At 46.7% G+C, this 17,737-nt stretch overlaps 1 protein-coding gene across 1 annotated transcript; it reads left to right on the top strand.

Annotated features, from left to right (window-relative positions):
- Positions 1-2,465: 2,465 nt before the first annotated feature.
- On the top strand, positions 2,466-14,168 carry C1S (complement C1s). The gene is made up of 12 exons (XM_024211942.2): positions 2,466-2,564; positions 3,071-3,140; positions 3,565-3,769; positions 4,519-4,696; positions 5,023-5,148; positions 6,154-6,353; positions 6,683-6,836; positions 7,032-7,147; positions 7,660-7,738; positions 8,003-8,140; positions 9,827-9,901; positions 12,834-14,168. The coding sequence occupies exons 2-12, from the start codon at positions 3,121-3,123 to the stop codon at positions 13,634-13,636; spliced, it is 2,094 nt and encodes a 697-aa protein (XP_024067710.1). The 5' UTR covers positions 2,466-2,564; positions 3,071-3,120; the 3' UTR covers positions 13,637-14,168.
- The last annotated feature ends 3,569 nt before the right edge of the window (positions 14,169-17,737 follow it).

The following is a 17,737-nucleotide window of genomic DNA, read 5'->3' as shown; positions in this document are numbered from 1 at the left end:
GGGTGTCTTCGGAAGGCTCATGATGTTATAGTGTTATTGGTTGTTATAGTGATGTTATAGTAATGTTATAGGTTATAATTTAATGTATATAGTTATAAGGCTGAAAATGTATTCTCATAGCTTAAAGCAAGCCCAGGCAAAAACTCTCCAAGAATAGAGAGGGAGTTCACCCCTCATCATGGCAGGTATGGGACAAACCCAGCCCAGCCTCACAGAAACAAAGGGCGCTGGCCGAGGCAGCAACAAAAAAATCTGTTGGACTCTCGAGGGAGTCACTCCCCTTCCTTTGGTCAGTTTGGAACTGTGATGTGGTAATGCTCACCTGACTCTGAAGTGGTAAGGGCAAAGCCAAGAGGGAAGAAAGGACATGATAAAAGGGAGAGACATTTGCCATGCTCTTCCTTTCTCTTCCACCTACATCTACAGACACCACACCAAGTGACTGAAGTGCTGATCAAAGGGGAGAGCCTGGCTGAAGAGCAACTAGCCAGCCTGTGGTGAGAAGCATCTAAGTTTTAAGGACATTGAAAGTGTTAAGACAGAGGTTCCTAGGGTTGTGTCTGGGACCAGAGATATTGGCTAGTGTCATTTGGTTGCAAGTAACTGGGAGCAGCTTACATGCCAGAGGCTGTGTGTGAACAACCCAGGAGTGAGGGTTCTCACAGCAGAGCAGGGTAAGGCTGGCTCCCAGAGTCAAAGACTGGAGTGACCTAGCAGATCACCGGTCTAGATAACATCAGTGGGGAACGTCAGAATAGGCACCCCACATGATGGAGAGCCTTACAGTTTGGTGACTGAGCACTGCATGCCACCAAGGCCTAGCACCGAAAACTATTAAATAATAAAAACAAAATAAAACAATAAAGGAAGCCTAACTAGTGGTACTCACTGCTAACTAAAAAAAGAACAGGAGTACTTGTGGCACCTTAGAGACTAACAAATTTATTAGAGCATAAGCTTTCGTGGGCTACAACCCACTTCTTCGGATGCATGCTCTAATAAATTTGTTAGTCTCTAAGGTGCCACAAGTACTCCTGTTCTTTTTGCGGATACAGACTAACACGGCTGCTACTCTGAAAACTGCTAACTAACCAACTAACTATTTACATAAAAAGTAAAGAGAGAAAGTCATTGACAAGGCAGAGACAAAACGGTGAGGTAAGTCACATGGGGAGATCCAGCTCAGGCCATGGGTAGTGAGAAGGAACTGAAGGGGATTGGGGAGGTACTGCCCTTATATAGCCTCCGCAGGGGCCATAAGGATGCACAGGGTACATGTGCCGTCCTGACAGCTACACTGTGGCAGAAAACTCACCAGCTCCAGCACACTGGGCATGCACACGGCTGAGTGGAATGCATATGTGCAACCAGGCAGAGAACACTTTTATCTTGCGTAGGCTACACCTCAGTCAACTAAAATCAAGCTACAGGTATTACCCTGCATCCACCCTAGAAAAAAGGTGGAGTTTATGTGGGGTTTAGCTAGCACATTAGCCATGTCTACCTGAAACTCACTCGCTTTGAGTGAAGCCCTCAGATGTATAATTTCACTGCTAAGAGTAGGAATGGGAGTTGGAACCTGTAAGGGCATCCTTTCCAATCCAGCGCCAGGATAGGAGGTTTGGCTGGCTTGGGGGTGGGAGGTTGAGGAAAGAGATAAGTGTCCTTTCACCCCTAGGCCACAGGCTCCAATCAGGCCTCAATCTGGCTGGTTTAGGGGAAATGTCTGGGAATAGGATATGAAACTTCTCTAGGGTCCCAATTCTAACATGACCCAGGTTGACTGTGATGATGGCCCCACGTTGACTCTCATGGTCAATTGGTGGGTTGCTGTATGTGAAACAAGTTTGTGGGCTCTCAGCCCACTTCCTAACATGGCAAGGGGTCACACTGCAAAAACCAGCAGAACAACTGACACTAACTGGCCCTTGCTGACAGCCTCAAGCAGAGAGACCCAGGAGAGAATGGGCCGCAGAGACTGAATCTCCTTTCTCTTTCGAAGGGGTCATGGTGAGGCACTTTAGCAGGGGGCAGTGTGGTTGTGGTGGCTGCTCTATTACTGTCTGGAGCTGAGGGGCCAGCATCTTTTCTTAACACTTAAAGCCTTTATTGACGACTTCTCATCAGGGCTCCTCCTTCTCCAAATCCTCCGACCTTCACTGCCAGCCTCCCGCGAGTGGGGTGTGTGTCAGAGATTAATTCCTTCCAGCTGGAATTTCCCTTGCCCTCCCTCTTCCCAAAAGTCACCTGATTTCCCTGAAAACCAGCATGTGCTAACCCAGCCTAGATCCACATGCTCCCACCCCAGGGACTCAGCCAAGGGGATTGTGAAACAGGCTCTGGAAATTCCCCTGGATGGGAGCTTAGGACGTGAAAAAGCTTTATCTGAGAAGGAGATGCAGGGAGCCACATTCTACAGGCAGGGGGTGCTACAGCATTGTGAGAAAAGGCTCAGACCCTTCCCTGTCAATCCCCCACATCACTGACTGGGATGTGGTCTGGAGACAGAAAAAAAGAGAGACAGGACAGGGAGAGAGAAACAGAGGCAAAGACGGAGAGAGAAGGTAAAATCTCCAAAACTAACATTAGAAATGGGCATGGACAACATTCCCAATTGCTATTGTTTGGGTTGCTTGGATCAGAAAGGGGTTAATCTGTGTGGTACAGCGGAAAGCAGTAGGGGGCACAGTCACCAGACTCCAGTATAGTATAGGGGATTCTGTGCTGTAGGGTGGGTGACTCAGCAGGGAGCACTTTCTGGCTTGAGTCAGTACTGATCCAAATACCCTAGCCTGGTGCTTGAGGATGCTGTGTGATTGGGTGTGTGTGACTCATAGGGGTGCTCTCCACTCTGAGTCAGTACTGACCCCTACACCCCACCATGGTGCTGAGGTGCTATAGTGCAGGAGGTGCTGTTGTTTGGATGAGAGGTACAGCTTCCTCTCCAGGCATAGGAACTAAAGTTGCTTTGGCACATTCCCCATGAGTTGGGACATTGAAGCTGTTGTCCTGCCCACCAAGCACGCACACACAGAGAAAACACTAATCAGCGCTGTTGTTTTTGTCCCAGTCCTGTAACTCCAAAGTCCAGAAGCTGAGGCTTTTCAGGAAGGACACAGGATGGAACTTTTGCAGAAGTGGTGAGTTGCTGGGTATAGAAGGGGAGCTTTGGCTTATTAATAATTTAATGAACAATGCAGCTCTCCCAGCTCCCAGGGAGCAAGGGATGGAAACAGAGAATGGGACCTAGCTCCCCTGCAGGGACTAACCACCAGGCGGTGCTGGACCCAGCCCCTGTAGCACTCCCAGCAGCCAGGAAGTGGGAGACTAGGTCTGGGAATGGAATCAGTGCCCATGTCTCACCTGGCAAGAGCTCCATGTAAAGAGCTGCAAGAGGAAGCTATTCTCAGTGTACAACAGCAAGTCTGATTGCTACTGCAAAACTCTGGAACTATGCTACATATTAATATTCAGAGCCACCCACTGGCACTTTTCTATTAACTATTTACATATAATCAGACATAGAACACTCCTGTAACATTGCCTTCCTCTTCCCTCTCTCAGGTGGCTCATCCTCTGTTGCCTCCTGGCCTGGGCTGATGCAGCCCCCATGTACGGCGAGATCCTGTCCCCTAACTACCCTCAGGGGTACCCCAATGATGTGAAGGAGTCCTGGGAAATCAGTGTGCCCCCAGGGTATGGCATCCGCCTCTATTTCACCCACCTAGACATAGAGCCATCCCAGGACTGCGAGTATGACTCTGTGAAGGTACAGTACCCCATCCACCCCCACTCAGGGGAACAGAGGGGATTGTGGGGCAGGACTAAGGAGCAGCAGCAGAGCTCAGTGGGACCTGTGGGGAAGAACTGAAGGTCATCGGCAGAGCTTTGTATGGGAGCCCAGGACTGGAATAGGGGACCTACCGGCCCCTCCTGGTGTTGAACTCATTGAAGCACAAATGATTCAGTGCATTCACACTAGCCATGGCTGAATCAATTGAGTTTTGCCTGGCATCTGCACTAGCACTGTTTAAACCAATTCAGTTTCAATGCCCTCTCGTCACTTGTTCTCACTACAGGGTTATATGCAGAGCTACCAGCTCCGTTCCACAGCTGTCTCAGCCACTGAGCCTCCGGTAGTTTGCCAGCCGAGTGTCCACTCTCACCCGTCCCCCATTTCCCTTCCACATTGTCTCCATTAGAAATGCCCTCCCAACCGCTTTTAATGTCCCCCTTCCAGTCACATCCTCAGTCAATGAACCCTAGTTGTGCAAAGGCTATTTTAGCTATGAGTGCCATTGACCTTCACACTGGCACCCAAACACGTAAGCCTGAAATGACTCAAAGTTAACCTCTGAACAACCATAAATTATGCAGTGTAACTGGTTGCACAATAATGAGCTGCTCGGGGAGCTTGGGTGTAGACATGGGGCATGTTGCTATTGTGCCAAGGGGCTCAAATGTTGATAACAACAAATTTCTTTAGTGAGACAAGACTTCTCTGTCTGTCCTCTGCAGATCCTGTCCGGTGACCATGTCGAGGGCCTGCTCTGTGGGCGAAAGCGCAGCAGAGACCCTGGCTCCCCAATCCTGGAGGAATTCTATGTCCCTTATAACACCCTGACTGTGACTTTCCAGTCAGACTTTTCCAATGAGGAGCGTTTCACTGGTTTCAGTGCCTATTATGTTGCAGTGGGTAAGGCTGGGCCTGCCTCCGAGTCTCTGGAGTGGACATGAGCTTCTGCACAGCAGTGTCCAGGGACTGGCAGGAGGGAGGGGCTTTTGCACTAAGGTCTTCCTCACCGTGCTGTACTATCACTGTCCAACTGGGAGAGACCCCAGCAGAGTGAGCTTCTCCACAGCAGAGCCAGTCAGCACTCTGCTTCAGTGCTTCTACTCCAGAGACCTCCCCTGCTTGGCATCAGTGCCCTGTCTACCCCACTCCCTAATCGTAACCTGATATCTTCCCCCAGTTTCCTCTCTCATGCTTGGCTCACTCTGGTCTCCCTTTACTCCTTGCAGATGTGAATGAGTGCATGGATTTCATGGAGGATGCCTGCAGCCACTATTGCAATAACTACATTGGTGGTTACTTCTGCTCCTGTCCCCCAGAGTACTTCCTGCATGAGGATCAGAAGACGTGTGGAGGTAAGAGCCTCACACCTGCTGCTCCCAAAAGCAGGAGGTGATGTAGGCACCACAGATACTGAACTGGGAGGAACTTCTCCATCGGTGGTCTGGCTGTTAAGGAAATGCACAGGGGGAAGGAGGTGCAATAAACAGGGAGTACAGGACAATAAACCAATGGGATATTAGAATGGGAATAGCAAAATGATTCACCATCTGAATGGGGGGGAATAGTACTAAACAATGGGAGGCAATAAAGAACTACAGAGACCAGTAAATCAGAAGTTTGCAAAGTGTTTTGGCTTCCAGCGAGGCCAGTGCAATTTTTGGGGTTGCATAAATGGAGGTATCCTGGAGCAGGAAAGTATCAATATAGTATCCCACCGGGATACTGTGCTCAGCTGCAGGGGACTCAGTCTCAGAGGCCTCACATCCCAGAACGGAGAGGGACAGTCCTTCTCCATAGAGCTCTGGGGAGATCCCACCTGGGGTACTGTAGGCAGCAATGGGATCCTTAATTGTAGGAAAAGAGTGACAAACTGAGGGAGCTCAGAGAGGAGCCCAAAATGCACAGGGAATCAGAGGGGTACATTCAAAGAGCTAAATCCCGCCAGCTAGGCAAAGCCCTTGTTGGTTGTGTAACACAAACACTGTCTGCAGGTGTGAAAGGGGCACAAATCAGAGATGAAGGGGGATTGTTTCTGGAAGGCTGAAAGGGGGTGAGATTGAACCAAAGGACAGGTGCTCAGGAGCCATCCCCCATTCCGGGGGGATCTGTGCAGTTGTCTCCCCAGATGAAGGACCCGGAGCGCCACTGCTAAGGACACTAGGAAATGGGGTCCCCAGAAAGTGGATGGGAGAACAATCCTCTCCTGGTCCACCAAGGGGAGATTCTCATTTCTGGCTGATGCAATGTCTCGACATGATTAATGCAGGTTACAGGACACTGGAGGAGAATTGGAAGGTGGGGGCTCTCCCCTCATTTCCCTTTCTGACCTCCCTGTCCATGTTCCTTCTCAACCATAGTGAACTGCAGTGGGAGTGTATTCACTGAACTGTCAGGGGAAATCTCCAGCCCCAACTACCCCAACCTGTACCCTGAGAGCTTGAGCTGTGAATACCGCGTGGTCCTGGAGCCGGGCTACCGTGTGGTGCTGAACATCAGGAGTGGGGACTTTGATATAGAACCAGCCGACTCAGAAGGGAACTGCCCCGACAGCTTAACAGTAGGTGGTGGGGTACAGACAGGAGATCTCTCTGACTGGGGTCCCTTTACCCTGCTCACCCCTGATCTCAGCTATGTCCCCCTAGAGATTCCCTTCCCCTCACACTCAGGGTTCCCCTCTCCCTGCTCATCCCTAATCCCAGATGTGTCCCCCCCACTAGAGATTTCCTTCCCCTCACATTCAGTGCCCCCTCTCCTTGCTCAACCTTAATCCCATCTGTATATCCCTGTTAAAATCCCCCATCCCTTGACTCTGTCTCTGTCACTTTTTCTCTATCTCCTACTCTTCTCTTCCAATTTGTCATTGCTTCTTGTTTATTATTTTCCCAGTTCACAGATGGAAAACAACATTTTGGTCCCTATTGTGGCAACAAATTCCCAGGGCCTCCAGAAATTAAAACCAGGAGCAATATTCTTGATATTGTCTTCCAAACAGACAAAACAGCACAAAAGAAAGGCTGGAAAATGCGCTACTTCGGGGACCGTGAGTAAATACCCTTGGAAAATGCTCACTTTGCTGCTCTGAGACAGAGAGGATGGAAAGATGGTTTGGCTAAGTTGATGCCTGTTGCTTGGGTGAAAGGGGGACTGCTGGCTGGGAGTCAAAGAGAGAAAGGTGGGAAAAGAGAGAGTGAGTCTCAAACCGATCAGTCACTGATATCCTCTTTCCTCCCCAAAGCAATACCCTGTCCCCAGCGTGTCACCCCAAACTCTATTCTTGACCCCCTAAAGGACAACTACATCTTCAAGGACTACGTTAAGGTGACCTGCATGAAAGGTTATGAGGTTGTGACGGTAAGCTGCCCATCCAGTCCTGCAATGGGGTTCTACAATCCCTTCCCCTCAGATGTCCTGAGAACCCTGTTGACCTCTAAGTATCTCTCCCAGGCACCCTGAAGCACCTTCTCCTTCCTCCCTACCCACCATGGAAGCAGAAGGTCAGTTTCTAAAAATCTGACAGGGAGAGAATATGTTGTGTGCAGATTTTAGCACAGAACCACTTGAACAAATGGGGACCCCTTCCCCAACAGCTCTGCAGTGGTTCTGGATGCCCTCACTGGTCTTGAAACAGGAAATTGCTATGACTGACTCAGACCATTGGGCCTGTTTAGCCCCATGACATCACACCTTCCGCCCCACTCCAGACCAGGTCAGACCAATAGCCTTGTCTAACCTAGTACTCTGCCTCCCTCTATACCTGACTGCTCCGCAGATATCCCTACATCTCAGTGAAATCCCTCCATGGGGGGGCTTAATTCGGTTACATTTCACTCTCATTAACTGACACACATTCTTCTTTCACTCAGCAACAAGGCAGCCTAGCAGCCTTTCACTCCAGCTGCCAGAGTAATGGAGAATGGAGCAACTTGCACCACAAATGTGTCCGTAAGTGTCCCTTTCCTCTATGGCTGTAGGAGATCTGGAAATGGGATATGGGCCTTTCAGCGTTAGGGCATTAGTTTCAATCTGTCCTTAGATGTGGGGGAATGGGTGACTCACAGGGGGATGAGGAATGGGCTCTGAGCCTGCCTAGTGCAGTGATGACCAGTGACGAATGAGGAGTTGCAGTGGTTCCTAGTCAGACAGTGTAAATGGATTGTTGGGTGGGGATGCCCCTTTGATAACCGTCCTTTCTGTTTTCCTCTGCAGCTGTGGACTGTGGTGTGCCTGACACTATTGACAATGGCAGAGCCACCTACCAGTCAGGATTTGAGAAGACTCAGTACGGAGCCAGTATCTGCTATGGCTGCGAAGGACCATATTATACCCTGCAAACCAGAGGGGACGGTAGGCGTTCCACAGCCACGGTGGCCTCTGCCTGTGATTAAAGGCCCAAGAAAGAGCATCATCCAATTGCTGTATTCTGACTGCCCCCAGTAAGATCCCCTCATGGGGCTGAGGCTGGGACTATATTCCTAGGGAAGACTGTACTAGTTGGTGTAGCCCAGTCTCGCCCAGATAAAATCCCCTAATTGGGTGGGCTTGTAGCCGATGGTCCTGTTCAATGGCCACTGCCATGGTGTCTGAGTTTGGTGGTTTGTTTGCATTGTGTTAGTGAGCTCTCAGTCTAGCTCCTAGGTACCCAAACCACCAAAAAACCCACCACACAACTGACACTGATAGTCTCTGTCACTGGCAGCTTCAGAAGAGAGGTCAAGGATTTAATGGGACAGAGACCATACTCCCTGCCAGGGTAGGGGCTGAGGCACATTGGCAGGGGTTCTGTGTCTGTGTGAGGGGGAGCTCCCTCTGCTGCTTACCGGGCTGTACTCACTGTCAGTCTGTCACCTTTGCACAGTAATCTCTCCCTTCCCACACATTAACTATTTTAAAAACTGGCTAACTGATAGGTCTCAAAATGTAATTGTAAATGGGGCAGTGTCATGGAGCAGGTGTGTTTCCAGTGGGGTCCCACAGGCATTGGTTCTTGGCCCTAGGCTTTTTAGGGTTTTTATCAATGAGCTGGAAGAAAACATTAAATTGTCACCGATAAAGTTTGCAGGTGACCCAAAAATTGGGGCAGTGGTAAATAATGAAAGGACAGGTCACCGATACAGAGAGATCTGGCTTGGTTGGTAAACTGGGCACAAGCAAACAGTTTGTTTTAACATTTTAGTACAGCCAAATCTAAATGTACACATCTAGAAATAAAGAATGTAGGCCATATTTGTAGGATGGGGGATTCTAACCTAGAAAGCCATGATCCTGAAAAAGACTTGGGGGTCGTGGTGGATAATTGTGAACTCCCAGTGTGACGCTGTGGCCAAAAGAGCTAATGCGATCCTTGGATGTATAAATGGGAATATTGAATAGCTGTAGGAAGATTATATTACCTCTGTATTTGGCACTGATATGGCCACTGCTGGAATACTGGGTCCAGTTCTGGGTCCCTAATTCATTAAAGATGCTGATAAATTGGAGAAGGTTCAGAGAAGAGCTATGAGAATGATTAAAAGTTTGGAAAACACACCTTATAGTGATAGACTCGAGGAGTTCAATCTATTTAACTTAACAAAGAGATGGTTAACGGGTGACTTGATCTCAGTGTATAAGTACCTACATGGGGAACAGAAATTTGATAATAGACTCTTCAGTCTCGCATACAAAAGTATAGCAAAATCCAATGGCTGGAAATTGAAACTAGACAAATTCATACTGGAAATAAGGCAAATTTTTAACAGGGTGGGTAACTAATCCATTGGAAAAACTGACCAAGGGCCATTGTGAATTCTCCATCACTGGCCATTTTGAAATCAAGATTGGATGTTTTTCTAAAAGACCTGCTCTAGCTCACACAGGAATTAATAAATTAAGGGAAGTTCTGTGCCCTGTGTTTTGCAGGAGATCAGACTAGGTGATCACAGTCATCCCTTCTGGCCACAGAATCTAAGAAAACCAGTTCCCCAGAGTTGTTAGTCACATTCTCATGATGTTTTGTACTGAAATCCTTTCCATGCTTCTGTGTTTTCCAAGGGGTTTATCGGTGTTCAGCCAGTGGGAAATGGGTGAGCAAAGAGATGGGAACAGAGCTTCCAGCATGTGTCCCAGGTATCACAAAGAACTTTGTGTGTATGTGTGTGTGTGTTTGTTTGTTTTGTGGAGACCCAATCACCATTAAAAGTCAGTTTTCTCTCCACCACTTCTCTCTAATTTAAAGAAAGCTGAATCAATCTGCCTGAAAAATTGTTGGTTCCTTTTCCAGGGTAGAATTTGACTGGATAATTTGAGTAACATTAGATTGGGTGTTTCTGAGATTGGTGGGTTCCTGAGAAAGATCAGAGGGGGCAGCAGAAGGAAGCTGGGAAGTACATAAACTCTACCGGTCTTCTAGTGAACCAGAACAGGGTCTCACCGCAGCCAGTATTGGACCCTGCTGCCGCCTCAGTTTCCCTACTATTGGCTATGCTGGTTCTTATGTTTTAGCCCTTCAGACAAATTAAAATTCATCCCTTTCTAGCAGGTAAACAAAAAAAGTCTAAAAAACAAAACAGATGTCCAGCAACCTCACGCTGGGTCTTCCCCAGTTTAGTCAGGTGCATCCTCACCAGGCCACATAAACTTTTCACCCTCTCTTGGATGTAGCTTCTTTTGTAGCCCCCTCCTGGGCTCAGCAGTCCATTAAGTGCCATTAAGTTGGAGCAGGGCAATAGACAGGGGGACTTCACCCACCTTCGCTGGAAAACCCAGCCTAGACCCCTAGGAAAGCATAAATGTTAACTCTCTTCAATACTCATCCATGCTCTCCTGGCCAGACTACCTTGAATATCCTTTCTCAGGGCCTCTATCTGCCCCTTAAGGGGGAGTTGCTCCTGCCCCTTGCTACAGTTAGCTCCAGCCAGGCCTTTCCCTCTAGCTAGTATGGAGAGCTTCTTCCCTAGTGCTCTCTGGGTCTTCTGTAGGTCTCTCACCTGTGACTCATTCAGCAGGCTCCCTCTGATAGGAAGCACCACCTTGTGGCTACAGATATATGATACCTGGCCACCTGAACCAACCACCAGGTCCAGCTCAAACTCACCATCTGGGAGGTGGATAACTAGGCACTGGTGGGGCTAAGCTAGCCCCCCTGAAAGGGCCAGCCCACTCTGTGACATGAACCTTGCAATGTCTGCATAGACTCCTGTGAAAGGGAAACTCTTGAAACATGTTTTAAAAAATAAAACTAAGGAAATTCCATGACAGAACAATGAATTAAGTTTCAGTGAAGTTTGAAACTGTAGCCTGGCAATTGTACAACCTAACATTCTAAACTAGGGACATTAACTGTAATTGAATAAAATCCACAAAAGATGGAAAGTCACAGACTTCACAGATTACGATAATGTGACAGAGTCCTGTGGCACTTTATAGACTAATAGACGTATTGGAGCATAAGCTTTCGTGGGTGAATACTCACTTCGTCAGATGCATGTCACAGATGCATTACTATGATAATGTGAGAAGCCTTATGTGTGGGCCCTTGTATTATCACTGAATAAGCTGAATCTCACAGACAACTTTATCCTCAAAGAACACACAGCTTCACTGCATCCATGAGACTCGTTGCCTGTGACCCTCCTAACCAATGCCCCTACACTATAGGATTTACACACCACGAGCAGAGAAGAGTGTGATGGCAAAAGATCAAAGACAACTATGTGTAAAACCAGTGCATTATGCTTCAGACTATCCAGAGTCCAGTATAAACTCTCCAGAAGAGTGGGTTTGTCTGATTTAATTCTTTCTACAGCCTTTACCGAAATCCTTCGTCTTAAGGGAATATATTGCAAAACAAGAATGATTGGTACAGTGGATGGACGATATGAGTTTGGCAGTGATAAAAGGGCAGAACTGAGCCTGTTTGGGTGACTTTAACAGTGAATTTCTTGACTTCTTACATTAGAATTTGAGGATGCATAGGAGACAAGGTGGGTGAGGACCCACTTTTGTTGGTGGAAGATACAAGCTTTTGAGCTACACTGAGTTCTTCTTCAACCAACATGACTTCAACAGCAATGCGAACAATTTAAGGATGGGCATTTTTATACTTCACTGAAGTTAACAAACTTTTTATTTCCAAATTTGCTTAGTATGGGCTGTCAATTAATCGCATTTAACTCAAGCGATTAACGCAAACCAAATTAATGAGATTTTAAAAAATTGTTGCGTTAAATTGCACTTTTAATCACACTGTTAAACAATAATAGAATACCAATTTAAATTTATAATAAATATTTTTGGATGTTTTCTACATTTTCAAATATATTCACTTCATTTACAACACAAAATACAAAGTGTACAGTGCTCACTTTATATTACAACAATGTCATGCAAACGCCTGTTCTCACTTTCAGGTGATATTGTAAATAAGAAGCAGGCAGCATTATCTCCCGTAAATGTAAATAAACTTGTTTGTCTTAGCGATTGGCTGAACAAGAAGTAGGACTGAGTGGACTTCTGGCTCTAAAGTTTTACATTGTTTTGGTTTTGAGTGCAGTTATGTAAAAAAAATTCTACATTTGTAAGCTGCCTTTTCATGATAAAGAGATTGCATTACAGTACTTGTATGAGATGAATTGACAAATACTATTTCTTTTATCTTTTTTACAGTGCAAAATATTTGTAATAAAAAAAATACAAAGTGAGCAGTGTACAGTTTGTATTCTGAGTTGTAATTGAAATCAATATATTGAAAATGTAGAAAAACATCCAAAATATTTATAATATATTTAAATTGGTATTCTATTATTGTTTAACAGTGTGATTAAACTCACAAGTAATTGTGATTATTTTTTTAATCGTTTGACAACCCTGTTCCTTAGTTTTTCTTTTCTGTAAACTTTGGATGCAGATTATTTGACATAGAAATGCCATGGGCAGAGGTTACTCTGAACCAGGGTGATGTCAAGGAGACAGGAGAGAGGGGACTATGGGGTTTTTAGTGATGCACAGACAACCACCCTACTAGCAAGTGGTAATTCTCCCATTTTTATTTCCCTTCTAGTCTGTGGGATCCCCAGTACACCCATCCAGGAGCAGCAGAGGATTTTTGGGGGCACCCGTGCTAAGCCAGGCAACTTCCCCTGGCAGGTCTTATTCCAAAACCCACGGGGAGGTGGGGTACTTATTTCGGACCTCTGGGTGCTGACTGCAGCTCATGTGCTGGATGATTCAAATAGCAAGCCCACAATGTATGCTGGGGTAACCAACATCAACCAACAGCTCCAGAGGGAGGAGCCCATACAGCTGTTTGAAGAAGAAGTGTTCATTCACCCTAACTGGACAAAGGTGGTAAACCCAGAAGCTCGGACAAATTTTGATAATGACATTGCACTGCTGAGGCTGAAGGCGCCTGTGAAGATGGGCCCCAAGATCTCACCACTCTGCCTCCCTGGTGGTTCCCCTGAATATGAGCTGGAGAAAGGCAGACTGGGCTACATATCTGGCTGGGGCCGGACAGAGGACCGAAACAGAGTTTACCATCTCATGAAGGCACAGATCCCTGTGGTGGACATGGCACAATGCCGTAGTGTTAAGCCGAAGCCACCTGCTGATCCCACCACTTTCCAATTCACTGACAACATGGTCTGTGCTGGAGATGGCACAAAGGACAGCTGTTCCGGGGACAGTGGCGGAGCCTATGCCATCAAAGACCCCCACAATGACACTCGGTACTATGTGGGTGGCCTGGTCTCCTGGGGACCACGGTGTGGCACATATGGCCTTTACACCAGAGTGCAGCGCTACCGGGACTGGATCATGGGGACCATGAGCCGATACGAGGTGGCAGAGGGATCACACAAATAGATCCTTCTCACCCTAGGGCACTGCCATCTCACCAGGTGTTGAGGTCACATGTCCCAGCAGATTGGCTGCCCTTTGATCCCATCTACTCTTTGTGCAACAGACCAACTGCATTGTGGCTGTGCCAGAGCAGGGAGTCAGAAACAATGGGTTATCTATTCCATTGTAACTACATCAGGGAGGGGCATCTCTCTTCCTTTCTCCACTGGAATTGCCAGGGCAGGAACAGAGAGCATGCTGGGTAAAGAGGCCCCCTTTTACCTTTACCCATCACATTCTTTGCTCAAATTTCTTGGTTTTCAGAGAGAAGCTAGCCATGCCCCATCTGCATGATAGCTCTGAGGCTGAAACCCATCAGTGGGGACAATAGAGGGCAATTGCTGGTCCACAAGGACTAGGTTCAGAGCCTGGCCAACCAATAGAAAAGGGGCTGCTCCTTCTCCTCACTGGGACAATAGAGGCTCACTGACTTCCGACTCATGTATTCTCTGTATCACTTACAATATCTAACTGCATTAAAGGATCACCAAATCACCTCCCTGTGTGTGCAGTCTCCTTTCTTCTCAGACTAGACCTAGGTTCCCAACTAAAGTGATCCATCTCCCCCCTCACTCCCATGCTAATAGCTGTAGGCCTTTTAAAAGCTGTGGCTCATGCTACCTCACTGCAGCATCTGGGACCTTTATATGAGCCACAGCTGTACTGGCTGGATCCTCACTGGCAGCTGCTGTCAAGGAGAAGTGGTTGTTTCACAGATCCAGGTCTAGGAATCAAGCTGAGGGGAGTGACTCGTCTCGCATTCACCTGCCTCAGGGCCAGATTTTCAAACTTAGTCATATTGTGCAACATACACAAAGTCCAGGGAGGTCAGTGGATTTACATCAGAGATGTACTTGTCAATCATCAATGTCTCACAGATACCTTCCTTTCCAGCATGCTACTCCCAGTCCTGAATTCTCCATACATGTTCTGGAGTAGTGAGGGAATAGTTCCTCTCTATGTGGCTCTGAGGAGACATCAGCAGAGTTACTGTGCTCTGCTCTGGGGTCCTCAATCTCTGAGGCTTCATGTCCTGGAGCAAGGAGGGGATAACACCTCTCTGTATGGCTCTTGGGGAGACACCACCTGGATACTCTGCTCAGGTCTGGGCCCTTGAGTCCCAACACTACCTTTGCATTCAGCCTTGGACAGGCCCCACCTGAGGGCCTGCTTTCAGAATTGGGCCTTGTCAGGGTTCCTTCCCCACTCTGAACTCTGGGGTACAGATGTGGGGACCCGCATGAAAGACCCCCTAAGTTTATTTTTGCCAGCTTAGGTTAAAAACTTTCCCAAGGCACAAATTCCACCTTGCCTTGAACAGTATGCTGCCACCACCAAGTGATTTAGACAAAGAATCAGGGAAAGGACCACTTGGAGTCCTATTCCCCCAAAATATTCCCCCAAGCCCTGCACCCCCTTTCCTGGGGAAGGTTTGAGAATAATATCCTCACCAATTGGTACAGGTGAACACAGACCCAAACCCTCGGATCTTAAGAACAATGAAAAAATCAATCAGGTTCTTAAAAGAAGAATTTTAATTAAAGAAAAGGTAAAAGAATCATCTCTGTAAAATCAGGATGGTAAGTACTTTACAGAATAACAAAAGTTTCAAAAACACAGAGGATTTCCCCTCTAGGCAAAACTTTAAAGTTACAAAAACAGGGATAAACCTCCCTCTTAGCACAGCGAAAATTCACAAGCTAAAACAAAAGATAACCTAACACATTTCTTTGCTATTACTTACTATTTCTGCAATATTAGATGCTTAGCTTAGATATGGCTTAGGAAGATGTATTTTCCGTGCCCTGGTTCCTTGTTGACTCCGGGAGATACAGACCAAAAAACCTTCCCCCACAGATTTGAAAGTATCTTCTCCCCTTATTAGTCCTTTTGGTCAGGTGCCACCCAGGTTATCTGAGCTTCTTAACCCTTTACAGGTAAAAGAGGAATTAACCCTTTACAGGGCAAAGAGGGATTTTATGCTACCCTTAGCTGTATGTTTATGACAGGCCTCTTTATCAGAAAGGGCTTTGGAGGTCAGTTGAAAAAACCACTGGAAGTCCTCAAAATAGGCAGATCTGGGTTAGCAGAAAGCCTGAGTGTCTGATGTTTGATGGCTACTTCAGCAGAAGCAGCTCTGCAGAGTTCAATTTGGGAAACACTGATCCTTTGGAAACTATGGAAATGGGGATACCCACATTAAACAAAGATATTTCTTTATTCCCCAGGAAACTCTAGTCTCTTCTCTCCACTTCAGCCAAGCAGCATCCCTCTGTTCTTCATTGGGCCCTTGTTGGAGAGAGATTGTTTCCTATGGGTACTGGGAGGTATTATGTATTGGGGGGAGGGATAGCTCAGTGGTTGAGTATTAGCCTGCTAAATCCAGGGTTGTGAGTTCAATCCTTGAGGGGGCCATTTAGGGGCCTGGGGCAAAAAATCAGTACTTGGTCCTGCTAGTGAAGGTAGGAGGCTGGACTTCATGACCTTTCAGGGTCCCTTCTAGTACTATGAGATTGGTATATCTCCATATATTATGTTAATAAAATGGACCAGAGAGTCAAATATGTTATCATGGCTTGGTCATTGTACTACACTAAACAGTTAAACGTTGTTTGGGGTTTTGAATACAGAGACCTTGGACTGCTTAATTCCATGGCAACAACCACCATTAAAAATCTGTATAACCTTTTATTAAAGATACAGAAAAAGAAGGAAAAACAGTTAAAGCATTTCAAATGTAAAATGTAAAATACTAAATGAGGCTTTCATTTTAACAATATCTCTTCCTCCCTTTCTCTTTTGCTGTAGGAAGGTTTCATAGGAACCCCCCATGTCAGACTGTCCTTAGATGGTATTAACTGTCCTTTGTGGGGAAAAGAGAAACTGTCGTTTGTGGGGAGAAAAGGGTTGCCAACAGTCCCTTTTTTCAAGGGACATCCCTTTTTTTTTTAATCTCTGTACAATAAGATCGGGAGTTGCTGAGTGCTGCAAAAAGCAGCAAGAAATACCCTTGGCGAATGTAGGTGAGTACTGCTTATTAATTATTATTACCCTAGCTGCAGCTGCCGTTATTGCTGTTGTTGAAGTCTGATCATGTTTCCTTTAAGCCAAAACAAGACAAACACACTCAAAAGGGGACAGAAAAGAACAGCAAAGATAGAAAATGCAGTTTCTGTTTCTGGTGTTGACACTCACTTGCAGCCTCACTACTGGAGAAAACAGGCATGGCATATGGTCTTATTAGCCGGGACAAGACTTGACAAACTTATACCAGCATCAGGCTGTTTAAGACATTGCTTTTAGCTGCCTCTCTGGTCACGCACTCACAGCAGTGTTGCGAAAGAGACAGTCTTGGCCAGCTAAGCCAGTCTGTTAGTAAACAGAAGGCAAAACGAGAGTGATAGGAAAGGGGGAAAAATCAGATGGCGAAGGAAAAGGACATCCGAGGGAGGGAGGGACAGGAGGCAACCAAGGGTCACATTCCAGGTGTTGTTCAGGACTTAGCTGAAGCCGGTGAGGTGGCGAAGTGATCAATTCCCTTTCTGTGGCCTGGTGTGGTTAGGACACCTTTCAGGACCAGGACGATGACAGCTTAACAATGGCATGGTGGATTCCGGGGTCCCAGGAGAAGGTGGAGAGCGAGGGTGGCAGCCAGAATGGTGAAGCTCATTCCTTTCAATCCACCCATCCCCCTGTTTTGATTGTCCCCCCAAATATCTTTTTAAAGAACCCCAAAAGAGGGTGATAAGTGGATAGCCCATCCCCTCATTATTTTGTCCACCAATTAGGCCTGATTTCCAACACACCAATATCGTTTCATGAAGTTCTGATGCCATTCTCCCATTGTTTACCCCTCATAATCTCTAAAGAGCCCTTGGGTAATATCAGCAGACCTTTTGGTTTGGACTAATTCATTCTCTGTCTCCCTTTTGTGTGAAAAAAATGTTTCTGTCACAGGCTGAGTTGGACTTTTGCTGTCCTGAATACAGTATAGGCCGCTACACAAACAGGAAGGCCAGGAGGACAAAATGTTGCACCAATTCAGAAGAAAGAAGGGGAAAGAGA

Source organism: Terrapene carolina, unplaced genomic scaffold (assembly GCF_002925995.2).
Source record: "Terrapene carolina triunguis isolate 2854851 unplaced genomic scaffold, T_m_triunguis-2.0 Scaffold740, whole genome shotgun sequence".
NCBI classification, from domain to species: domain Eukaryota; kingdom Metazoa; phylum Chordata; order Testudines; family Emydidae; genus Terrapene; species Terrapene triunguis.
The sequence above is the reverse complement of the archived record's forward strand: the minus strand, read 5'-3'. Positions and strand labels throughout refer to the sequence as shown.

What these genes read in the sequence shown, in the direction of transcription:
- C1S (XM_024211942.2), top strand. Translation starts at nt 3,121, where the DNA reads ATGGAACTTTTGCAGAAGTG. An exon ending in ATGGAACTTTTGCAGAAGTG is followed by an intron (nt 3,141 to 3,564) that starts GTGAGTTGCTGG and finishes TCCCTCTCTCAG; the next exon opens with GTGGCTCATCCTCTGTTGCC. An exon ending in AATGCGCTACTTCGGGGACC is followed by an intron (nt 6,837 to 7,031) that starts GTGAGTAAATAC and finishes TCCTCCCCAAAG; the next exon opens with CAATACCCTGTCCCCAGCGT.